The following is a 26,534-nucleotide window of genomic DNA, read 5'->3' on the forward strand; positions in this document are numbered from 1 at the left end:
CTGTGTCGCCCCCCCCACCCCAGAGCCCATACCCCACGCCCATCTCTCTGCTCCCAGTCTCCTCCCTGCGCCACACCAAGCTCTCACCTCCAGGCCCCTAGGCCCAGCTCCACGCGCCCCACCTGGGCAGGTGAGCTCCCCTGTCCTGACCTCGCGCATCCCTTCTGGCGGCCTCCGTGCCCCCACCCACCCCCTCTCACCACAGGGACCGCACGACACGGCCCACGGGCTCCACGGAAGCCAGGAGCGTCCACTCCTGACCCGGTCCAGTGCGCACAACGTCTGCCAGCACGGGGCGTACGTCCCTCAAGGGCGGAGGACCCATCCCGGTTCCAGGCTGGCCTCCGGTCAGCTGCCTGACATCAGGCTAAGCACTGGACAGCAGTAGATAACCAGCTTCCTCATCTACGAAACAGGAATAACGGCGTTCTGGCCCACTCCACGGGGCTGTCGCGCAAAACGAACGTGAGGGCTGCAAAGCACAATTCAGAATGAAGACGCCGCTCGTGTCGGCCTCCGAAAAGCACGTCGGGTTGCGACCTGGAGTACGCGAGAGACCAACGTGGGTCTGTCACCATGATAAGTTCTACACGTGAACCAGAGCCGGATCCGTGGCGCCACACAGCTCCGCACCTGTCCACGCCGGACCTGCCCCCGCCACCGGGCGCATCAATCACGGCCCTTCTGTTCCGCCGCCGAGCTGCACTCAATGGCTTCTAATCATTCTCGCGCTGGGTTTTCTGTGTCAAATACATAGCGCGGGGTTCATTCTTAAATTTCAATATCATTAATCATCCAACATTCAGCATCTCAGAACTCAGAAATTTGCATTTCTACAATGGTGGCTTTGAAAAAAAGGACATAAATGCAAATGTTCCACATACTGTATAAGAATTTTCAGAGAATTGCCAAAACAAACCATCAATGCTCCATTGACAGTGAATTTTCCGAGCTCTTCATAACGACTGAGTATCCGTGATTTTTAAAAGACAAAACACAATTTGAGGATTTAAAAAAAAAAAAAAAAAAGTAGGTTGAAAAAGAAGTCGTTATGTCTCCATCATTTCCAGAACAAACCTTGACTGATTGAGATCCCAGATAATGATAGCAGGGGGACCGGGGACGGTGGTGGTTCACGAGCTGCAAATGTTCGCACTGGGCGCTCCGGGAAGGCCTGGGAGACGCAGACGGGAGACGGACCGGCCATTCTGAACGCCTTCTTTGAGAAAGCAGAGGAGTACGGAGTACGAGAGGCACAAGCATCTCCCATCCGAAAATCAGCTGGAAGGACTGAGGCGTTTCCTGGCCCCCGTCTCTGGAACACCTGCATTCGGCCCTCGTCAGGAACTGGTTTACTCCCCAAACCGCACCCAGCCCCGGGTCCTGCCCCCGGCCCGGAACTCCCCCAGCTCCACCAGCCGCTGTGGAGTCTCTCACACCTTCCCCGAAGGTCACGAAGAAGTTCTTCTCCAGCTGTCACCGGCTGCTCCTGTGGCCCAGTCCCCTGACCTGAGCGGCAGGACTCCCCGTCGGCCGGCTGTGCCCACTGGCTGCACAGCAGCGCTCCTGAAAGCCTAGGCCTGGGCTTCCCCGGGCCTCGTTCAAGGCCGCTCCCGGCTGCCGAGTTCCCCATCTGCTTGTCGCGGCCCAAGGCCTCGCGCAGGGTCCACGGCCCACCTGTCACCACCTGTCACCAGCAGCTCCGAATCTGTGCCTTCCCTGTGTTAATTACACGTCCTCAAAATTCACTTCCTCCCCTTAAAACTTCGCAATATCCCTGAGACGTGCAATCATTGCAAAGCATGATGTAAGTGACATACAAATGTTCCTTTCTGAGATAATTTCTGTATTAAAATATAACAACCTTGGCAGCCAAACTGGCCGAAACAAACAGAGTCAGGATCAAACGAAGGAAGCCCGAGTGTGCGGATGAAGGAAGCCCAGAGCCCCAGCTCGGACCAGCCAGAGGCAGAGCCTTGTCCCGGGAGACTTTCAGGATTAAAACTTTATGACAGTTCGAAGAAATGAGACTATGTTGAAACTCACCAATCACTAAGTTATTGTCAACACAGACTTTTTGGCTGCTTTTATGCAGATGGGGTATTCCACACTGAACAAAATATTAAGAAATCAAAGAACGGTCCAAACTAAAGCACTGATCTTACGTACACGAGTTTTCCTCAAAATAGTTATTCTGTTTTTAACTCAACACTATATACCCTTTTCAAAGATACAGAGAGAGATAGGGCACTTGAATTACTCACTTCCAGTCCTGCTCAACCAGTTTTCCATCAAGGGCATGGTCTGGAGGGACACGGGTCCCAGGGACTCCACTGCGGGCTCCCTGAGATTTACCAGGAGGGCAGAGGAAAAAGGGCGCCTTTGCTTGTCCTGCCGGGAGGACCCCACGTGTGTCCATCCTCCATCAGTGTTGGGCCGGGGACTCACCTCCAAAGCGCACGCCCTGTGTCCTAATAAGCCCATCCTGGCCTGTTTCGGCACGTCCCCGACAGGGAAGGGTTTGGGGCGCTGGCTGAGGCAAGACGCAGGATATTTCTGTACCTGTTCTGTTCTTCTCGCTATCAAAGAGGAGTCCTTGTAGCTGGATTGCCCAGGCCCTTTCCCCAGGCTGCTCACATCATTAGGAATAGTTATTCAGGGCAATAAAACCCCAACAGTGAACAGTTTTACGTCAGAGAACCAGGGCCCGGCTCTGGCAAAGTTCAGAAAGAACAGCAATAAAATCGTAATGCATACCTCACCCAGCACCAGAGGGAGTTTTAAAGAAACACAGGGGAGAGAAAAATCATACACATCAGACAAAAAGGTCATTTTATCATCAGGGCAAAGCCAATTCACACTGCCAAGTATGAAGAGGGGGGACCGAAGGCAGCTGGGCTGTCCCCGGGCCACAGGGGAGCACGGCAGGGCGGGGACGGCCAGGAGACAAGGGAGACTGCGCACTGGGCGGCCAGAAACAGGTCTCGGCCCCTTGTGTTCGGGAAAAGCGACAGAGAACTCCTAGAAGTTTCCCATTCAAGATAGCAAACTGAACAACCATTATTCCCTACCTCCCGTAAATCCACTCGAATTGACATAAATAGAAACATGAAAGCATTCACAGTAAAGCTGGGTAATGAGAAAATGGCAGCATAAAGTAATAAGGAACTCGGGGTACTTGCTAGAAAATCCCAATCCCGTGGGATCAAGGGGACAAGACAACAATCCCATCCGAGGCGGGAAGGAGAGTCACAGCTCAGCCCGACTCATAGGCCGGAGCAGTGCCAGGAGGTGGCAGCAGGGCGGCCGAGGGGCATCCGGTGTGCCGGGCCGTGCATGGCTGCTCTGGGAAGGGGGCAGAGGCCTGAGGAGACCCGGGCTAGAAGGGGGAACATCCCCGGGGCTTCAGGCCCCCCCCCCACACCACCGACACCAGAACCAACACGGGAGGGACCAGAGAGGTCTGGGCTCGCCTGGTGGCCCTGCCCACACCATCCCTGACCCTCTGAGAGGGACAGAGATGACAGGGGTCAGTGGGCGACACGGCACACACGATCAGACAGGGCAACGACTATAATAAACATCAGTGGGCGAATTCTCCAGATAAAAGGCAAAGGCTCTCGGAAGGAGAACTCTGCCATTTGGTGAGACAAACCTGGAAGGTTAAGATAAGTTTGTAGAGACAGGTCTGTCAGCTAAAGAAGCCAGGGCAGAACCGCTTTTAAAAGATATAATAAACTTTTAGGGGCGCCTGGGTGGCTCAGTCGGTCGAGTGTCCGACTTGGGCTCAGGTCATGATCTTCTGGTTCATGAGTTCGAGCCCCACATTGGGCTCTGTGCTGACAGCTCGGAGCCTGGAGCCTGCTTCGGATTCTGTGTATGTCTCTCTCTCTCTCTTCCCCTCCCCCACTCACATTCTGTCTCTGTCTCTCTCTCTCTCTCAAAAATGAATAAACGTTAAAAAAATTAAAGGCATAATAAACTTTTAGGCAAAGAAACATTAAACAAAGAAAAATACCATATATTCTATTACAAGAACTGAATTACCAAGAGCTAGCCGTTAATGTTTACGCACATAAAAACACACCAAAATACGTAAAGCACAAAAGGATCAGCAGTGCAAAAAGAATGCTGCAAACTACAATTGTCATAGAAAACTTCACATCTTTGTAGAAATCGAGCACCAAAAAGACTGAAGCTATGCTGCTTTAAATCACTCGATGAAGGTAACATTCATAGATAAACAACACACAAAGACTACATACACTCCTGTATATAAGCATATAATACGCACGCATGAGAAAACTTTATACACATACGAACTTCTTTAGACACAAAAACAGGAACAAAAGAGCATTTTTGCCCTTCAAGTGCGTGGGTGGCACGGACCAGATCAGGTCATGTCTATACCAAAACGTGCACCCCCATGTACACAGGGATGTAAATTCAAACAGTCATTTCCCGTAGCATAGTGACAACAGTGAAATGGACTAAATCCACCGAGTGCTGGGGCAGATGAAGAAAAGAACACTCTGTGTGCTCCTAAACTGTAATTAAGAAGGTAAGTTAAGACCGTGTCTGGACCAGCGTCTGAAGCTCATGCCCCCAACCTCGCAATTCTACTTCGTGGAACTGATCCACAGGAGACGACTTGCAGAAGCGTCTGTACAAAATAATTACGTGATGCCAATTTGGGGCTGTTATATATAGTGCTACAACCGCATGGATGTCCACCTATAAGCTATCGAACATAAGATTTATGTACATACCAACATCAGAAGATGCTCGTAACATATTAAAATTGAGAAGAGAGCACAGAACCCCACATACGGAATGATTACACTCTTGTGAAATGTTTGCACCCACACCCCTCTATGTTTATACACAGGAACAAGGCACACCCCCAACTCAACAGCGGTGGCTCGAGGAGTGGGAGGGGGAGCTGGGCACCGCTCGCGTCTACCTTACACACTTCGATGCAGACTGCTTAATTTTGCTTTATGCTTTACAGCAATCAGTACGCGAACAATTTAAATCAATAAAGCTTTCCTATCTAAATATAACCGGGAATCCTGCTCTTTGAGGCTTCTGGCAACTCCAATCAGAGCCAAAGGAAGGTGTGAGAATGTTCTGGAGCGATCCCAAAGGGGAAGACCCAGACCCTGACCCTCCACGTCCACTCTACTGGGCCAAGCCCCGAGGCACACTAAGAGAGACGCGGGTGCCACAGCGACACTTAGCATCCGTCCGGGCGAGCCCCACCTCCTCTCTCACACAGATGCAAGACAGAACTGATCTCTAAGTGCCCTCAAAGACCACGTTGCACCGGAAGAGGCAGCAGGCTGGGCAGCAGACAGTGCTGGCTCTGGAGGGGGGTCGGTCCCGGCGGACAGGACGGGACAGTACCGCGGGCTCTACGCGGGAACACACACTGTGGCTCCGCAAGGGCAGAAGGAGAAGTCATAAGTGCACGTGCCCGTGACACTTTGCCACTGACTAGCTCTGTGACCTCAGGCAAGTCACTTCTTCCCTCCGGGTCTGAGATTTTTAGGGCCCTGTGAGAACCCTGTGCAAGCCAGATGCTCCGTGCAGTGCCTAAAACAAAGCACGGACCCAGGAGCGAGTCCCGTGGCCACCGAGACAGGTGCGGATCGGGTGCCGCACCTCAGACCCAGCCCAGGTGCCCCATCACAGAGGCACTCCCGCCCCACCAAGTCCCCTCAAAACCAAAGAAACTGGATGAGGAATTAACTCTCCAAATCACAGACCGGCCTAAATGGCACCTTGCTAACCACAAGCCTCCTCTCCTCGCATCAATGGAAACCACACGCCATTTTGGCCGCGTGCAAATCAAAACCAAAGACACGACCCCAAACCGCTGAGGGTGAAGAACCCACCACCTACTCTGCACTGGGCGGTCACAAACCAACAGTGGCCATGCATCGAGCCAGCAGCGGCCACGCGGTCTCATCTCGAAAGGACGGCCCTGCCATCTGCCAAGAAACAAAGGGCCGCGTCTTACCTGGATGGCTTTGGGAGCTCATTGCTAGCAACGTGCACTCCTTTAAGCGGTTCACAACGGCTCACAACTTCCACGTAAACAACAGCTCCAAAGAGCCCCCGAGTTCCACGGACACATACACGGACAGCAGCAGGGAGTGCTGGCGCACGGCCACGAGAACTCCCAGTCTTGCTGACCACGCGTCGTAGGCCAGGTCATCCAAGAGGCGGGCTCTCAGGAGGTGACCTGTGTGGTTAGAGAAGGAAAAGCAGCGTCAGTGAGGGTGTGAAGGCTCTCATCCGACAGCAACAACTGAGGAAAACAACTGAGTTGTCCTCACGGATTTTACTACCGATGGTAAACGGTCTGCCGTGGGATCGGCTCTCCAGATACAAACCACCTGGGGGTTTTGTTAGTAAATAGGTGTGAAAACCCGTTGTAGAGCAGCGGTGCTAAGCCTTGGCAGGATCGACGCGAAACATTTTAGAAGAAAAATCTACACAAGCCTGTTCCCACCATGTGGTTTTTCATTTGTGCGTACTTCCACCTGGCCCATCGCACAGACATCCATATCCATACACACCGTATCCGTACAGCCGTCCGTATCCAGACACCACGTCCATACAGACACCGTATCCACACAGACGTCCATATCCATACAGACGTCTGTATCTGTACAGCCACCGTATCTGTACAGACACCATATCTGCACATATATCCGTATCCGTGCAGATATTCGTATCTGCGCCGACACCATATCCGCACCACTGTCTATAACCACATAAACGCCATTATCTGTACAGACACCGTATCAGTACAGACATTCGTATCCTTACAGACACCGTATCCACAGCCATCCACATCTGCACAGACATTTGTATCCATACAGACACCTGTATCTGCACAGCGGTCCATATCTGCACAAACACTGTATCCATACAGACACCAGTATCCGCACAGCGGCCCGTATCTGCAAAAACACTGTATCCGTACAGACATTCGAATCTGTACAGATACTGTATCCGTATGTCCATGATATCCATACAGATGTCCACATCCGCACAGACATCTGTAGCCGCACAGCGGTCCATATGTGCACAAACACCATATCCGTACATCCATATCCGTGCTCCACATTCCCCAGTCTACGCTCGGCTTCCTCACCTGACGCTGCACCTTCAGTAACTCCCCAACTTTCCGCCTTCGTCACGGCCACCTTCTCAGCTGATTTCCATTTTCTGATTATAAAAGTAGTAACGCACTCACCACAGCGGAGTATTTCAAGTTATCCATGATGCTGCCACAGAGGCCAACGCATGGTAAGGTTCAGACCTGTTTCCTTGCTGTTCTTATTTGCCCTCTGCCCACACAGACTGCTAGCTCTGTGGTTGTGTGTCTTATTCTCTGTACTGACGTTACAGCCAGGAACGGTGCGACTCTCTCTCTTGGTAACACAGCTTTGAAGGCTGCTTCCTAGTCCACATACGGCCGGGGCTACCCCTCCTCACAACTAGGCTGGCACGTGTTACAAGCCACACTCATCAAATCCTCTCCCCAAGCCCAGTCTCCTCCATGAAACATAGCCACTTGATAGAAGGGCCCGGAGACAATTACAAGAACTCCTACCACCAACTGTTGGCTTCTGGGGTGGCATCACGGATGGTATCTTTAATACTCGCCTGTGATTGCATCATCAGAAAATGGAAACAAACTGGAGCGTCCAACTCTTGATTTCAGCTCAGGTCATGATCTCGGTTCATGAGATCAGCCCTGCATCGGGCTCTGAGCTGATAGCACAGACCCTGTCGGGACTCTCTCTCTCCCTCTCTCTCTCTCGAAATAAATAAATAAACTTGAAAAAGAAAAAGAAAGTGGAGACAAACTCAGAACGTGGTAACCATGGCAAGTCTCCTACTGACCCTGCCTCAAGGCCCCTCTGAGGCCTCTGTCATCTCTTCCTTTCATGATGTGACAGTTTCCTGTTCTTGATTAAATTATTCAAGGACCCTTTCTTTGCCCATTGCTTATAATCAAAGAATCTTAACCAGTCTGTCACAAGAAGTACCACTCTCCCAAGGCTAGCCATTTTGGCGGTTTCCATTACACGTTATCCATAACTCTAGGATTGAGAGCCTCACAATTATTGTTCTGTATCTGGTTGTTTCCTTAGAAAACACAGTAAATTATTTATCTCAGGTTCAAACTTTTCATTCATCTCTTGACCAGAAGGAAACACCGTTGTCTTGAAGACAATGTAAATGGTTTGTCTGGCAAATCTCCAATGGCTCGGTATCCTTCGCACACAAGTCACAACTCGGCTGGGTATAAAAGTCTTAGAGCACACCTCTTCTCCCTTGAAACCTTCAGACCCTGCCCCACCCTCAGCCCTGCCCAAAACCCCACGTCCTGCTTAAGGACACTTCCTTCCCTTTGGGGACTGAGTTTCAGTGAAGATGCTGTTGCCATTTTTCTGCTGTCTGGATTCCACTACAACATTTTGCTTTCATCTTGAAATCCAAAAAGGCACATGGTAAGAGTCCCGTTTCATTTATTTTGCTCCAAACCTGAACCTTTCAATACACACAGGTCTCTTTTCTGCTCAGAATGCTCTTCAATTAGGCTTGGGGTACTGTTTTCGTTAAACTTGTTCTGGCTTCCTCGGAGACCCCGATCCTGTGCGGCTGGCATCGCCCTCGTCTCTGGCCTCTCCCACCACTGGCACATGTGCTGTTTACTCTGCATTCCTGGGCATCTTCTCAAGTATGTTCTCCACGGCAGGGCTATTTTCCACCCTATCACTTGGATTCCTTACGGCCTCTGATACAGGTTTTAACTAAGCCCCAGACTCCCTGTTCTCTGCCGCGTGCCTCTGCGACTCATTCCTTTATCTTTCCTGCCCAGCAGACCGCCTGCTCCTCACTGGGTGTCCCGTCTGCAGAGCCACGTCTTCTCCCCACCACGGTCTCATCAAGTTTCTTTTTTTTCTTTTTCTGATTTTGACTGTGAATCATTTTCAGAGGCATATTCCTCTTCTACATGCCAGGGTACCTCCCTATTCACCATATTCTGGGAGACCCCATGTGGGGATTTTCTGTTTATTTATCCTCAGATGAGAATAGCTCTAGTCCAGACCCCGAGTTTGGCCAAAAGGCCGTGCGTACTTGCTCCTACCCCATCCTGCGTCTACTGCTTCTCAGAGCCAAAATCTGCTTCTTGGAGCTACACCTCTGGCAGCAGAAATACATGGTCCCCAGCCCAGTGCCCGGTGCCCAGCAGGCTCTGGCCTAGGGCAGTCTTGCCCGACTGAGATGCACTCTCTCTTCACAACTGCAGATTAAACAGAAAGCAGATATTTCTGCTACAGTACAATGTACAAGTTCTAGAAGAACCTCACACTCTGCAAAACTATACTGAAAACACCAGGACTTGTGAAAGAAGAAAAAAAAAAAAAAGATTGGAGTGGACTATTCAAAACCGCAGTTTGATAACCAGGCCACTGCAGAAATCAATAATGACACCAATAAAAACATTACCACAGGTTTTGTAAAAAGGCATATAAAGCTCCTAATAAATAAAAGGTGCTGCAAATGTAGAATTTTCTCTTTTAAAAAAAGGTGGCAACGGCTTTATGAGGGAGAATAAAAGGTAGAATTGAAGCCTCTGATTTATGGAATCGGGGACAAAAATGCAATCATGGGGAAAACTGGGGCACTTGGGGGGGCTCAGTCAGTTGAGCGTCTGACTTCGGCTCAGGTCACGATCTTGTGGTTCGTGGGTTTGAGCCACACGTCGGGTTCTGTGCTGACGGCTCAGAGCCTGCTTTGGATTCTGTGTCTCCCTCTCTCTCAGCCCCTCCCCTACTCATGCTGTGTCTCTGTCTCTCTCTCAAAAATAAATAAGCTTTAAAAAAAATAACGGGAAAAACCATGCGACAGAGCACGTGGCCAAAACGGGCAGGAGGCAGGGCCAAGGAGGGAACGCGTGCATACCACGAGCGCCACGACCCTCCTCCGTGGACCACCACGCTCAGCAGGAGAGTCCCTCACATTCAAATACTGTTCCTTGATGACAGAAATCATCAACATACAGAAAAACCTAAGTATGTTTTGACCCAGCTCAACTCGTGCACTACAGATCTCTTTCTCCCAGGAACCAGCAGCACTCGGGCCTTGTCACGGGACAGAGTGTGCACCAAGTGGGTCCAGTTCCTAGGGCTGCCACAGCACCGCGCCACTGACCACGTGGCTTAAAACAACAGAAATTTATTGTTCACAGTTCTGGACGCATGAAAGTTCCACAAGTCTGCAGTCAAGGCGTCGGCAAGGCCATCCTCCCTCTGAAACCTGAAGGGAAAGTCTTCCTTGCCTCTCCCGGCTTCTGGTGGTCGGTTGCTGGCAATCGCTGACACTCCTTGGCACCCTGCCTTCGCCACCACATGGCTTCTCCCTGTGTCTCTGCCTTCACACGGCCACGTTCTTGTACGAACAGCAGTCATACTGGATGAGGGGCTCAACCCACCCAGTATGACTTCATCTGCACGAATGACATCTGCAACAACCCTATGTCCAAATGAGGTCGCATTCTGAGGTCCTGGGGGCTGGGACCCCCACATATCTTCTCGGGGAGGGGTCCCACGATGACACCATTCAGCCCATGACGGCCGGTAGGCACCGCCCGTGGGCTCTTCCTGACTGCTCCCACACCAGCCCGTCCAACGCTGTATGAACGAAGGTTCCAGAAGACAATGTGCCCCCATCACTTCTCAATGCCCTCATCAGACCCAGACCACGATCTATGTAGACCACCTCTTCCTGGAGGCCACCGGTACCAACGAGAGAGGTCTGAGGCAGAGGCACAGGGTTTGACAAGTAGCTCCAGGTAGCACAGGGACAGTTGCCCAGTGTCCTGGAGGGTTTCCTCTGCACTCTCAGGTGAGCCACCGACCGCATCACCAGCCAGGTGCCTCTGGCTTCGGCCGCACCGAGCTTATCAGCACACTCTGTGCCCCAGGTCTCTAGCTGAAGCCAAAGAGGCCTTACCAGAAACTTCTAGTCAGCTGTTGGTCCACAGGACAGCATGATGGCCAAGAGCACGGGCTTGTGAGAACCAAGACTGCCAGAGTCCTGGGCTCGGGGTCTGATGATCAGACCACCATCGTAATATGTGACCCTGAGTGAGTTACTTGCCCTCTCTGTGCCCCACGTCCTAACCCGTAGGAGGGGAAATGAAGACAGGAAAGGAGCACAGTCATAGAAGTAGGACTGACATAGCTTGGAGAGAGGAAGGGCACGCGCTTTGAACTGTAAAACAGATCCTCCCCAGGGATTACAGACCCACTATGCGCTGCCTACAAGGAACCCATTTTAAGCATGAAGATATAAATAGGCTTAAAGTAAAAGACAGAAAAAGGTAAATCATGCGAATACTAGTCAAAAGAAAGCTGTGACAGTTACATCGATGTCAGACAGAGTAAATTTTACAGAAGGCATATCATCGGAAAAAGAAGATCACTTCACGATCTCGAAGAGGACATAACCGAAACATTTGGGAACCTGATCACAGAGCTTCACACACGAAGCAAAAATTAATGAAAGTGTAGAGAGAAACGGACAGATCTACAATTCCAGTTGTAAAGTCCAACTCTGCTCTTAGGAACTGTGAGAACAAACAGACCCCAAACCAGCAAGGACGGAGAGGACCGCACCACAGGAGCGTTTCTAGAACACCACCAACAGAACTCGTGTTCTCCGTGTGCCTTCTGGGAGCACACAGAATGCTTGCCGACACAGACCATCTTTAGGGCCATGAAACAAATCTCGAAAAATTTAAAAGGACGTAAGTCAAACATACGATGCATGTCCTCTGACTCATTCGAAACGAGGTATCAAAAACAGAAAGATACCCAGAAAACTCCCAATTGTTCGGAAATCAAATGATACGCTTCATGGGTCAGAGGTCGGAGGGGAAAGTAAAGCAGACATCAGAAGGCATTTTTGAAGTGAATCAAAATGAAAAGAGCACATATCAAAATCTGCGTAACTTGGAGGGAATCCATAGCCCCAAATGTCTACGTCAGAACAGGTTCAACTCCATGACCTCAAGGTTCACCTTGAGAAACTATAAAAAGAAGAAATTACACCCAAAATAAGCAGGAAAAAAAGAATAACAGAGCAGAAATCAGTGCAATTGAAAAGAAAAAAAAAAATACACGATGAAACTAAAAGCTGATCCTCTGAGACAATCCAATGGATAAACCTCTAGTTAACCTGGCCTGGAAAGAGAAAGAGAAAGAAAGCACAAATTAATAACATCAAGAAGGCAAGAAGGAACTAACTAGAGACCAAACAGATATTATTAAGTGGACAGTAAGGGAATATCACAGCAGCTTTATGCCAATACATTTGACAATTTAGATGAACCGAACGCCTCATGAGACCCAAGCTGCCGAACTCGCTCGAGAAGAGAGAGCCCACGACCAGTGTGTCTTCACGGCCACCGGACCCATCGGGGAGCCCACGTGAACCACGGGAGGTAGGAACTGGGGCTCTGGGGTGCTGGCAGCTGAGAACAAAGGCACCTGTGTCAGGGGCAGGAGAGACGGACCGGGTGATCCACGCAAGCACAGGAAACTCCCAGAAGCAAACTGGGTGGCGGAGAACCTGGTGGAGACCCGGAGGCGGGAAGTAACAGGCAGTCCCCCTAAGACCCTTTTCGGAGACTCCCAGCCCCAGGGGCCCCCATCTGCGGGGCCGTGTGAGTCCCCTTGGCCAGGGCAGGGCAGGACATGGCGACTGGCAGCCAGAGTGAACCTCACAGAAAAGGAGTCACTCCCCGGAGGAAAGCTGAAGGGCCATCACCAGGGGGAGGCAGGGACTGGGCAGTAAATGCCACAGAGGGCCACAGGGGAACAGGGCTCAGACGGTGGCTCCCTGTGGCCAGGACGCCAGGATCCCCCCCAGTCGCCTACCTGCCCCCCACAGGACCCCACCGGGCGGGCTCCAGCCGGTCCGTGACGGCACACCTACTGGCCCGGCCGTGAGTTCCACGAAAACCAGCAGGACACGTCTGTCCCTTGCCACCACTGTCCCGTCGTTGCCAGGGGAGCACTGGGCGAGGAGGTCCGAGCCCCATCCACCCAGCAAGGCCACAGCAGGCTGTACGGCCCCAGGCCAGCCTCTGTGAAATTCCTGGGTTGGAGTAAGGCCACACTCACTGAAACTTCCAGGGCTCCTCACGGGACAGACTCCACGGGGAAGAAGGCTCGGTGGCCACCGAGAGCACTTCTAGACTCACGTGCGCGCGCGCGCACACGCACACGCGCGCACACACACACACACACACACACACACACACACACGAGGGGCCCTGAATAGCCAGGCACAAGGCTCTTGAACTTCCTACACCTTCTCTCTCTGGGGCCCCGTCCCCACACCTCCGCGGGGCTCCCTCCAACTTCCTGGGCGCCCAGATGGCAGTCCCCAGCCCTCCCACACGCTGGTCCCATCACCCTGCTGTCTGACACGGTCACTTGTTCGTTTTTCCACGGTCATTCCCGGCCACTCCAGGCTGGCTGGAGGCCCCACGACGGCAGAGGGTGTGGTTCGCAGCAGGCGTGCGACAAAAATGTGCTGAATTGAATCAACTCTCCAAACGTTTTCCTGCATCCACCTCAGAAACCACCGCAAAAGGGGCTGAGCTCAGAAGCCAACTGCAAACCCACATCAAGATTAAGGATCGCGCCTGACAGGGAAGATTCCAGAAATCCGTGCTCGTGGGCCGGGGGCTGAGAGAGGAAGACAGAGGAAGGAGAACCCTCGGGCCGCCAGAGGAGCGAGGTTACACGAGGAACGGGCACACCTTCAGGAAGGTGGCAGGACCCAGCGGAGAAAAATCCAGGTGATCAGAACCAACTCTTGCAGAGCTGGGGACTCCATTACACTCCCACCTCAACCCCACACGGGAGGCGAGGCCCTTGCTCCCCAGGCCAAAAGGAGCGCCCAGCAGAGCTGTGGGACGTGTACGCCCCATCTCCCCCCTTCTCCTCCCCTGCCACGGGCATCTCTTCAGGTGGAAGGTTTCTGAACAACCCAGCGCAATATTCACGATATAAAAATGGACCAGGAGCTATTTAAATAAAATAAAATAAAATTCACGCACGATATAGTTCCTTTTATCTGGACGTAAGCATCTAACGACACTTCGCTAACTGTGAGCAGGAGAGAAGACTCTGTAATTCTGACTCACAGGCACCTTCAGAAAGACAGGCGCCCTGCTAACTGGACAATCTCTGACACTAAGCACATATTTATATACGGACTTCTCTTTATTTTTATTTCTGCTCCATACAGAATAAATGAAACGAAGCGCGTCACCACAGCTTAAATGTACGCTAATGTTGCCTTCACCAAAATGTTAGAATCTAGGATGACCTATAGTTCTCTCCTGCAGCTGCCCTTAAAAATCTCAGTTGACCCGATTTCACAAAATAAGCCATAAACCTTCCAAAGAGTAAAAGTCTTAGAAACTAGAAATCCTTAAGGGAACATTCTTTTCAAAATCTTATTAAGTGGCCACAAACAAATGTGGCCGCTCGAGGAGGACATGCTTCCCCACTCACCGCGTCCTCTGCACCCCGTCACGTGGGCAAAGGATGGCCACAGCTCAAAGTCCGGGCCCCTCCCCACCCCGGCCCCGGCCTGCCAGGTGGTGGGAGAACAGCAAGCTGTTAAGAGACCAAAAACAGAGCCAAGAGCCACTCAGTACGGAGCAGCCTACGGCACCCCAATGCAGGAGGGAGGGCTCAGATCGCACCCCAATGCAGGAGGGAGGACTCAGGTCATCGGCTGGAGGCGTCAGAGAGCCAGCCCCTGAATCGGGGATGAAGTCAGGACACCCCTCTCACTGCGTCCATTCAACACGGCAGTGGAGACATGAGCCAGGATAACATGGCAAGAAAAAGAGGCAAAGGGCACAAGGACTGGAAAGGGAAAAGATACTGCATTATTTACAGACAGTATACTGTGTCCACAGAAAACCCCCAATAACGCACCAATAACTCTTAACATTCCTACCTACTCTTCACAAGATCGCTGGGTACGAGGTCGATATACAAAAACTATCGTATGTTTACAGACCAGCAAAAATACAAATAGAAAATAAGCTCTGAAAAAAGATGCCATTTACAATAGCACCCAGGATCGGCAAATATCCAGGCCCAGATCTGCCCAAGGATGTGTGAGAACTTTGGCCGCTAAGCTATGGAACATCAAACGCGAGATCTCAGATCTCAACAAACGCACACCACACACGTGGACCGGGAGACAGCTGTGGCTACGACGTCCACATCCCCAGACTGAGTGGTGGTCAATGCAATCTCAATCCCACCAGAATTTTCTTGAAACTGGACGAGTGTATTTTAATTTTTACATGGAAGTACAAAGGACACGGAACAGCACGCCTGAAGGAAAAGACAGATACAGAGGAATTAAACTACTCAAGACCCAGATTTACTATAAACCTAATGTAATTAAGGCGCTGGTATAAGAACAGGTAAAACAAGGAACAAAATATTCTACAATAGACTGACACACAGACAGTAACATGATTACGGCAAAGGCTGCACTCCAAATCCACAGGGAAATGGGGTCTTCCGCGGACAAGGCTTGGGCTCCTGCTAAGTACATGGAAACAGAAAAGAGCCAGGACCCAGGCAGCACCCCGCCATGGATATTAGCTCCCGGTCAGACAAGGCCTAGCCTAAAAGACAACAAAGACAATTATCTGCAAGTAGACAAAGGTTTTTTTAATTGATCTTTAAAAAACACGTTTAAAGAAACTGACAATAGTGGAAAGAAAAGGATACATTTCACTGCGTCAAAATTAAGAACTAGCATTTATCCAAAGACCAACAGAGGAAGAAAAAGGCAACCCAGAGAGCAGAGGATCATCTGCCCAACGCACACATCCAACAAAGGGCTGGTGTCCATGATCTATTAACAACTTGTATACATCATTCAGAGAAAGGCAGACGACCCAGATAAAAAATGGGCAAGAGATATGAACAGACACTTTTACAAAAGAGGATTCCAAGTGGCCAATCGCCACATAAAGAAGTGCTCGGCATCTGTGATCACAGGGAAATGCAAATTAAAACCGCGAAGGGCATATTACAAATGGCTAAAACTTAAAAGCCTTGCAGAACCCAGTGTTGGCAAGGATGTGGAAGGACTGGAGCTCTCATATCAGCCACGAGGGTGTGGACGCACCACGACGAGGGGAAATGGCTTAGTGATATTACCTGTTCCCCAGCAGAGCCACTCCTACGTGCATACCCAACAGAAATGCACACAAAAAGGACACAACAGCCTGTCCGTGACGGCCAAAGCCTGGAAACCTCCCAAAAGTCCATCCACAGCAGAATGGATAAATTGTGGCATAATCCAACATAGAACAGGTAGACGAGAGCAAACTCCACCTATGCGCACAACACAGATGAATCACACGAACAATGCTGGGCAAAGAGCCAACAGACACACTGGAGAACAGGCCGCGTGCTTCCATGTGTATACAACTTGGAAGCAGGCAGAACCACTCTGTGCTGTTAGAAGACAAGACACTTGCCCTTGGGAGTAAGTGGTAGGGAAGCAAGTGGAAGGAGGAAGGGGGGCTTATACAGGTATGGGTCACATTGCTTCCTAAACCAAGTGAAGATCAGTGAGAAAGTCACACACCTGAACCCTTCTGGCTGGGAGGACAGAGGGAGCGTCAGCTACTCAAAGACCATCTTGCACCAAAGATCCAAAATAATACCCATTCCATTCGGACTATCGTACTTAGATCTTCTGGCCAGTGGATAGATATTTTATGGTTCTTGCTACTATGTTCTTACAATCAGCACATACACAGGAAGTATTTGCCAAATTACCCCTTCCTGAGACAATTAAACCTCACAGAAACGGGACAGGGACTCATCCTGATGACACAAGTACAGGATGGGCAATTCAAGCTGACGGAATGTACGGAAGTCCCATGGAGACCCCAGGTCAGGGTATCAGGCAGGAAAAACATCCATGAAATAATTTATTATTTTCTTTTTTTGAGAGAGAGAGAAGAAAGGGCACGAGTGAGGGAAGGGCAGAAGGAGGGAGCGAGAACCTTAAGCGTGCTCCACAATGCGGGGCTCGATCCCACGACCCTGGGATCATGGCCTGAGGCACAATCAAGGCAGAAACACTGCTAGCGAGCACCGCCAGGTCATCGGGGTCTCACCCAAACACACACTCGAGCTCACAAGGGTACCTGCGTACACAAGCACACACTCGTACACACAAACACACAGTTGCACACACACAAGCACACATGTATGTGCACACAAGCACCTGCTCGTGCACACACTGGTGAACACACACTTGCACACACACGCACATGTTCATGCACACAGTCACATAGTAACTCAAGCATACACAGAACAACTACCTATCAGGAACAACACAACACCCGATTCTGTCTACAAAAGAAAATAGCCTATGGGGCGCCTGAGAGGCTCCGTCAGTTGAGCATCCGACTTGGGCTCAGATCATGATCTCACGGTTCGTGGGTTCGAGCCCCGTGTCGGGCTCTGTGCTGACAGCTCAGAACCTGGAGTCTGCTTCAGATTCTGTGTCTCCCTCCCCCCACTTGTGTTCTCGTTCTCATTCTCTCTCTCTCTCTCTCTCTCTCTCTAATATAAAGGAAAGCAGCCTCTCAGCCCTCTGGATCCTTTTTCCAGATGGCTACATCTATTTTGTGATAAATAACCATATCTTAGTTTTTATTTTTTTTATCTTTATTTATTTTGGAGAGAGAGAGAGAGAGAGAGAGAGAGAGACAGAGTGTGAGCAGGGGAGGGGTAGACAGTGAGGGAGACACAGAATCCGAAGCAGGCTCCGGGCTCCGAGCTGTCAGCACAGAGCCCGACATGGGGCTTGAACTCACGAAGCGTGAGATCAAGACCTGAACCAAAGTCAGACGCTTAACTGACTGAGCCACCCAGGAGCCCCCCCATATCTTCGTTTTAACATGTATAAACTTCTTGATAAAATAAACTCTTTAGATTAAGGGTTCAAATGGATAAAGCCTCCAGATAAGACAATACTTGTTTCCTGTAGCTGCTGAATAATTTTGGAGGAAAAAATTCTGGCAGGGGGCCCCAGAAGTAGGGGATCATTTCACGTCCAAGGGCTGTGAAGGCACGTGAGATGGCCAAGGCCAGGATGCCCCAGGCAGATGGCTTCCACCCCCGCAGGAAAGCAGGACTCAGGGCGGGGTGTACACAGGACCCCCCAGGGCAGGCGACAGGCAGCCTCCTAACCTTTCCACTGTTACCGCCATAAACGCAAGGACACCCCACTTCACCAACAAGCCAGGAACCTGCCACCACCAACGGTCACAGGAGAGAAACAGCTCGGTGACAGTAGACTCCTGTCAACCAAATGCCTGGTCGGCTCCTGTTAATAAAAGGCTGAACCTCCTTGTTTTCCTTCCCTCAACCACAAAGAAACCACTTTTTCTAAAAGTGGATGGTCAAAGAGTGGTACCAGGTCCTGAGGGACCCCCCAGACCCACACAGGGGGTCTGAGAAGTCCAAATTGCTTTCATAGTAACACTAAGATGCTGTCTGCCCTTCTCCCTCTTCTTCCCTCAAGGGTGTATGGTGGAATGTTCCAGAAATCATAACAGATTAAATGTTAGAGCCGGATATGGGAATCCAGCTGTCTTCCACCAACCCAGACATTACAGAAACGGGCAAAAATGCTAAATGATGCCTCTCTTCTATGTTTTTTGTTTTACATAATAATCATTTTCATTAAAAATACGCTGTCATATTACCCTGTAATGGGTTTAGTTTGAAATGGATGTTTTTGTCATTTCTGTGGCAGTTTCTAATACCCTAGGTATCGATAGACATACGCCATTTAAACAACCGCTCTCTGGGGTCCCTGCTCATTTTCCAGGACATAAAGGGATCCTGAGACCAGACTTCTGCCCTGTAGACGTATCCCCAACACTCTCCCTCAGGAGACGGTCTGTGTTTCTAGGTGTCGGATACAAGAGATGGGAGCCAGCAGAGACGAGGCCCTCGGCCGGGGACGGATTTGGGGAGCAGAGATGGAGGGCACGGGAGATCGTGCATGGCCCCACACTCCACAGCAGAACCCCACCTGGTGCATACCACCCCCCAACTCTGTACGTGGACGTGGTCTCCCCAAGGCAGACCGACCTGCTTGCTAGGGCTGAAGTGGACAGGCTCGGCCAGCGGCCCCACGGGCTTCCTCCTGGCCGGAGAGTGGGGTCCCCGAGGGGAGAGCAGGGTGAGGGGGCAGGGTGTCTGGCACCTAAGGGAAGAGGGACAATGACACTCCACTGGGCACCCCGGGCCAGCCTCTCCTTTACTGGCCTGCACGGTCCTGGTGCACAGTCCTCCTCTGCCGGTGCCTCGGGGCTGTGCAAGGTCCCCACAAAGCCCGAGACAGGGTTTCAGGCAGGCAGCACGTCCTTGTCTCCCACAGGCGAGGTATCTGTATCTGGAGGGGGCTTTCCCAAACCCCGAATCCTCTGGACTTTTCAAAGCAAGGGAACCCACTCTGAGTCAGGCGCGACCGTCTCCAAGGGCAGGGGGCCCAGTCACCCCGGTTATTCCCGGGTCCACGCCAACCACCAGGGTCAGCACCACCAGCCCAGCGGCCGCACTGCAGTCAGATGATGCCCGGGGTCCTGCCCACGCGGTGGCCTTGCTGGGGGCCCTGGCCTCTCACCGGGAGTTTCCAGTGAGCGCCTCCGGGCAGGCTTCATCCCCCAGGACCGTGACTGTCAGGGCAGAGGAGGGTGCCTTAAACTCCCACTTTCTGAACTTACTTATCGTCGAAGCTATTTGTTTAGAGGGAGCATTTTTATCAGAAGGGAAAAAACAAAGCTGTTTTTATTTTAAAAAAAGAAAGAGAAAGTGCCGCGGACAATGAAGACACAGAATAACAGTCAACCTCTGCTTTCTCCCAGGGCATCCACCGTTCAGGCACCTGTTAGTACCTGCTGTTGCCAGATCGATGCGTCAGAGAGCAAGGCACGCCGGGGACGGACGCGTCCCCTCTCGGTGGGCCTGCGGCTGTTGCCAGAGGACATGCGGAGAACTGTGGTTAGCCTTTGACAAAACACAGCCTAAGTCTCGAACTCGAAAGCAGAGGGCGTCCCGGCGGAGAGAGGGCACGGGCCCGACAGCACCTGCCCTCAGTGCCATCGCGTCCCTCTCGGGCACACTTCCCACGTCCCCCGGGGGACAGAGTCCCACTGCCACCCCATTCGTCACTGCCATCCCCTGCTCTTGGAAAACGATCTGGCAGGCCACGCGTGTCACCAGACAAGCCCCCCCGTCCTGCTCTGGAAACCTGTGACCAGCAGGTCCGGAGCAGAATCCCGATCTCCCCCAGGGGCCACACAGGAAAAGGGATTTCAAGAGCGGCAATACAACACCAACAGCCATCCAGAGGGTGAAGGGGAAAGGAGGACCCCTCCCGCCACCCCTGCCGCCGGCCCCGTCAGGAACACACCGACGTTCTGGAAACGTCTGAACCAGAAGATCAGGCGCCCAAGGCAGCAAGCACAGGTGTGCAGGGCTGGCCACGCTCAGGTGACACCGTGGCCTGCTGTTCGTGGCCATCCTGGGGACCGCCACGGCCGCATCTGCCTCCCAGCCGGACGCCTAGCGGGGAGGCCAGGTGCCCGCAGGGCCTCAAGGGCCGGGCAAGCCCCGCTACTCTCAGGCTCTTCCCTCGTCCTCGGGACCAGCCTGCATCGCTCGCTTGAGGTCCCGTTCTCCCAAGGTATCGCTTCAAAACCACCGTCGGGATGAGTTACAGACAGCCAAATACATCATCGGCGTCTCCAGGAGTGTCAACACCGCGCAGTCTCCTAACTGGGTAAGTGAAACAGCTGCAGCCGCTGTCCCGGGCGGGGCCTCCCACAAAGCCACCGGACCCCAGGGCACCCTCGGCGTGCCCGCCAGCCCCAGCTCCCGCTCTCAGCCCCCGGCGCCGCGTCTGTGCCGACATCGGCCTGAGTCCCGACTCACCCCCGGCCACCAGGGCCCACCTGTCGTTGCTGCCGGGCCCTGCACAGGTGCGTGCACGCGAGCACACTCAGACACACTCACCCATGCGCCCAAACACACACGCTCAGAGTGGAGACACATGCACACTGATACACACTCACAAAAGTACACTCAGCCACTCGATGGTGCGCGCGCACACGATTACACGCACACGCTCAGTCACACTCGCAAGCGCGCCCACTCATAAGCCTGCTCGATGCACTGACCGCGCTCACGCACGCTCATTCACACAATGATAGGCGCAGATGCAGCCCCGCGCCCACAAGCAAACGCGTGCCCTCACTCACACACGAGCAGCCCAGCACAGGAGACCCGGCTGGCCTGGCGTGGCCGGTAGAGGCAGGGCAGGGCTTTGAAGGCCAGTACAGACGGAGGCCTGGGCTTCGAAGGCCGTGCTGTCGGGGACGCAGCGCACCAAGCCCGCGCGCAGGTCTTAGGGGACCACCCCGTCCCCAGTCTCACTAAACGAGGGACCGGGGCGAAAACAAGCGAAAAACCCCGGAGGGGGGTGGGGGAGGGGGAGGCGGCCCCAGCGCTCAGAGGCCTCGGCAAGCGCCCGGCCAGCACCTGGCATGTGCAAGCGCCCTGCGGTGGGCAGAGGACTCCTGCGCCCTTGCCGCACCGGCCTCGCGGCTCGGAAGGGAAGTCGTTTTGAATCAGGAACCCTGGACCAGATCGCAGTGCGGATGAAGGCAGGGGGCCACCCGTAAGTATCTGGGGGGGAGGGCAGGAAGAGGTGGTGGGCTCAGGGCCGAAGAAGGAAGTGTGTGGCATCCGTGGGAACCCAAGGGGAGAGATCCGGAGGGCGGCTGGAGACCCAAGTCCGCGGCCGGGAAGGACGCGAGCTGGACCCGCACTCGGGGACCTGTGGTCACAGGCACGAACAGAGACCTGGGAGGGCTGAGCCGTCGGCGAGGAGCGCAGGGTGTGAGGGCCACCGGCGTGTTGGGGGCACGGCCACCCACGCGGTGAGCGGGACAGAGCGGCCACGCAGGAGGGGGCCGGGGGCTGCAGGCCCGGGACCCAGGCCCGGGAGGGGCACCCACAGGTGTGAGAGGAAGGCCGCGGGGGCCGGCGCTGACCAGGGGGCGGCAGAACCCCGTCTCTGAGCTCCCCACCGGGCCCGACCCGACCCTTCCGCCCGTTTTTCCTCCAAACGTTCCCCGAACGCCCGCCCTGTGCCTGGTGTCCTGGGCCAGGCCACTCACCGCTTGTCCTAACGGCCAGGCAGGGCACCACTGCCCGGGGAGACAGGAGGCAGCGACACGCCCCGGGAGCAGGCAGACCGCCTACCCTCACAACTGCCGGCCCCTCCCCCCACACCCTCACCCACCCCCAGGCAACTCCAAACAGTCACGTCAACACGAGCTTCCAAACAGCCTGACCGAGGAGAGGTCTCATCCAGAAGATTACGAGGGGGAGGGCGCTGTGGGCTGCCCCTCCCCCGGCACCACGAGGGGTTTTTAGCAGGTGTTTCCACGGCGGCATCTGGAGGTCGGAGGGGTCTGGACGCCCCGCCACCAAGCAGATGCGGGTCCCCAGGAGGCCCCACCTCTCGCCAGTTACCAGCACCTGCACTGCGGGCACCGTCATCCGGCCCAGACGCGGCCCAACCCTCGGGGAGGGAGTGTCAGAGAAGAGGACGCGTGTCCGGGGTTCACTCCCCCTTGCAGGTCACATCGTTGTCGCCTTCACAGCCCGCCCCCCTCCCCCCCACGACTCACGCGTGCTGTTCCCACAAGCTTCGGCACGTACTGCATTCACCCTAGAGCAGGGCTGGCAAATGCTGGGCACCGGTACCCCACCCCCGCTGCCCCCAGGAAGGCGCTGCCTGGTCGCGGCCCCCTCGGCAGAACCCTCTAGACAGTGCTCTGGACCGTCACCAGGCCATGAAGCAGGAGGTGCGCTCTGCTGACTGCCGTGGCCCTACAGCACGTGTCCGCCGTGGGCGATAACGTGGCATTCCATCTGCGGCACCGCCACTCGCCTCCCGGCCACGCCCGGGACCTGCCCCCAGAAGATGCTGCACCCCATGGGCCAGGCCGAGATGGTTAACGCCCACCAGCCACGACCAGACAGAGATCAGGGCCCGGGTGCCACTCCTCTGCTCCCAATCGCCCCATCCAGCTCAGACCCTGATACTTGTCCGCTCCGACCCGAGTGACCACGCCTGGGGGACAGTTAAAGAAAACCAGCAGGCAGGGGCTGGGGAGGGGGCCCCTGGAGGTGTTGGTCAAAAGCACACCCTTCCCGTGATGGGACGGACCCGATGCACAGCACGGGCACGACGTGTAGTAACACTGCGCTGTGCACGGGAGATTGCAGAGAGCGGGTCCTGAGCATCGTGTGGGGGCAGGGACGTCTTCAGGGATTAACCGACGTGGGATCATTTCACAACCTGCGTCAAATCAGCACGCTGTACGCTTTAAGTATGTACAATCCTTTTTGCCAACGATGCCTCCAGAAACCTGGAGGAAACCCCAGCAGACAGCAAGGGAGTACTGTGTTGCTGTCACAAACGTGACAGTGCAGACCAGGGTGCGGGGTGGGAGGGGGGACCCCTGTGGAACCCGGCTCCACGAATAAGCCCAGGCAGAATGTTCCGGCACCATGACGGCAGTGAGAAAACACCAGCGCCTCACAGACCAGAGGCTTCGTAGCAGAGGCTTTTACGGAGAAGGCGGGGGGGGGGGGGGGGGTCACTCCCAGTCAGCTCCTCTGGGACAGGGACCGCGTCCTCACAGGCTGGGCCGCCACACTGGACAGCGCAGCCGGGGGCACTCGCAGGACCCTTCGGCCTGGCCCGGGGCATCTGTCGCTGGACCACGGCCAGGGTGAGGGTGGCCTTCCTCCAAACGTCCCATTCCGCCCCCGTCTCCGTCAAGCCCAGGAAGACGTCACCAGGGAGCACTGCCCCACCAGTGTCCGCGCCACGGGCACGGCTTGAAGGCCATCTGCTAAGTGCAGCCGCGTCTTCACGTGCCAGTGCCCCCGCTCCCTGGCCAGCTGGGGCAAAGGGGGCTTGGCCGGCCAGGAAGGAGGAGCTCGTGCGAGTCCTGGGGTCCACAGCAGGCGTGGGATCACCGGAGACACACAAGCGGGCCACATCCGGGGAAAAAGACAGGACGCGCTGACAACGGACAGGCTGGTGATTATCCACGGACAAGTCCTCAAACACCGTTCCCCTCAGCAGGTCCCCACGCACCCCGGACCTGCCCACCCTGACACCTGTCTGGTGCTGCAGGCCTCCTCGCGGTTCCTAAACTTCGGGGCCAGCCCCCCGCCGCCCTGCACTCCTCTGCACCCCCAGAGAGAGTCCCTCAGGGCCCTGCTCCCCGTGGCCCACGGGACAAAGCCTGAGCCAGCCTGCGCCCACCAGCTGTCGGGCCACCCGACTCCACTCCACTACCTCTCCATCCAGAACACGCTCCCTCCTCCGCCCAGCCCCCCAGCCTTGGCCGTAACGCCACGTAGCCGTGCTGAGCCCCCAGGCTGGGCGCTGCCCTTCCCCGGGGTTCCCCTCTACCACAGGGCCCCTCAGTCGCCCCTGCCACTGGAAACTGCAGGGTCCTCTGTGCCTCGGACCAGCAGCCCTGCCTCAGCGCGATCATGTCCGTTAGCAAAGTTCAGCCCCTGAACCAGGGCGCCGATGGTTGAGGGCGGGGGTGCAGTCAGCTAAGCCCCCTCCCAGTTACAGAGAAACTGCTGTAGGAGAGGGGTTCCGACCAGTCTGGCAGGTGCTGCAGGAAGACAGGTGGGCTCGGGGAGGCGGCACGGGCCAATCTGTGGCCCGCGAGCCACGTCCCTTAGGGAAAGGGAATGACACGGTCAGGCTTGGGAACGTGGAACACGGTAACCGGAAGGAACAGGCTGCAGAAGGCCTGACGACATTCTCCAAGGGCTCCCCGTGAGTTAAGCATGAGCACATACGTGCACACACGTGCACGTGCACACTTAACGTGTCAGTATGATGCTAGCGATACATCGTACACAGTGGGTTGTGCTTTCTATACGCAACGCGGTATTGCACGTGTCGTACTTACGTGTACACGTATGTTTTATATATTCGCAAAGATGTATAATTATCACACACACAAGTGTTTGTCTCTTCCCATCTCCTCCCCCACAGGTGGCAAACGACAGAACAACAAGAGCCACCGGTCTTTAACCAGAAGTGACGTCTAACGGGAACGAAGGTTCGGTTTTACGAGAGGAAAAAGTTCCGGAGATCCGCTGCACAGCGAGGAGAGCGCACTCGGTGCCACGGAGCTGCGCACAGAAAAGCGGTTAAGATGGCAAATTTTAAGTTACGTGCTTCCCACCGCAGTTAAAAATGAAGATCTCTTTTGGGAGCTAGACACACATACGCACAAATTCAATGAACTGCCCCAGCGGTTTACCGCATGGCACATTTCCCTTCTTTGTCCCCAACTTCGCAGCCGCGTGCGCTGAGTGGACTTCTCCCCTGAGCCTCGCAATCCGTTTGCGGAAATAAGGAAATGCACCGGCTGACTTCCCAGAGCACAGTGGGCACTTACCACGAGCCGGCGGTCCCCGGTCAGCGGCACCTCCGGCTTACGACAAAGCAAACAGACACGCGTGTCCCCATCGCCCAAGAAAACGGCGGGAAGTGACTGGCCCAAGCCCCCACCCGCACCCCCATCAGGACGTGTGAAGTGCGTCTGCACTGAGTGAGCACGTGACCCGCAGGCAATGCTCGGGCGACGGCTGCGGTCAAGGGCCTGCCTCCCTCCATCAGGACAATGAAGCGCGCAGCCAGCCGGCTGGGCCGGGGACAAACGACTCGCGCTTGGTGTTAGCAGATTCTAAACGTGCGATTTCCAATTCAGCAATACCCTTTCTTTTTATGCAGTCACTACCACACAAACATGCCTCTTGGTTGTCTCTAACTACATCTGCATGCAAAACACAGTCTAGCCAGGAAAATGCAAGTTCTGGGGGATGGAAACCCATTTTTCAAACGTGAAAGGGAAATGAAAAGAAAGAGAGAGAATAAGGTACGCTTTATTCACATGCGAAAAACACAAATGAAAGCTGATTTCATTTCTTCACCCCAACCTGGTAAATGAGGTATGTAACTTGACCCTGAGTGGTTTCAATATTACTGCTCGAGCTCTATCTCTGGGCAGCGGAAACAAACCCATCTCGGGCCAGATGCACGTCACGTGGTCGCTTACTTTCGTCCTAAAAGTATTGTGCACTTGAGGACAAGAGCCTCACTAGCGACATCAAAGCCGCCCTGGGTGAGGACCCCCGCGGTGGCCTCCCGCGTGCAGGACTCGGGCCGAAGGGGCGGTCACGCAGCCACCGCCCGGTCCCCTGTGACACGGGCTCCATCGGCTGACAGAGGCTCACTGGGCACCACACACC

The 26,534-nt window shown here is 54.1% G+C and overlaps 1 protein-coding gene across 10 annotated transcripts in view; it reads right to left on the bottom strand.

Moving 5' to 3' along the window:
• Nucleotides 1–6,429, bottom strand: part of HDAC4 (histone deacetylase 4) — a 253,583-nt gene extending 247,154 nt beyond the window's left edge. For 9 of the 10 annotated variants that reach the window (XR_006205794.1, XM_042950747.1, XM_042950746.1 and 6 more), the window contains exon 1: nucleotides 6,023–6,429. Coding sequence is in view for 9 of the 10 variants with exons in the window: in XM_042950747.1 (XP_042806681.1) it covers nucleotides 6,023–6,044 (22 nt within the window). In the remaining variant the exon portion in view is untranslated. The remainder of the gene's footprint in view (nucleotides 1–6,022) is intronic. The other variant, XM_042950749.1, reaches the window with a different exon arrangement.
• Between the last annotated feature and the right edge of the window lie 20,105 nt (nucleotides 6,430–26,534).

The sequence above is a fragment of the Panthera leo genome, chromosome C1 (genome assembly GCF_018350215.1).
Source record: "Panthera leo isolate Ple1 chromosome C1, P.leo_Ple1_pat1.1, whole genome shotgun sequence".
Taxonomy (NCBI): domain Eukaryota; kingdom Metazoa; phylum Chordata; class Mammalia; order Carnivora; family Felidae; genus Panthera; species Panthera leo.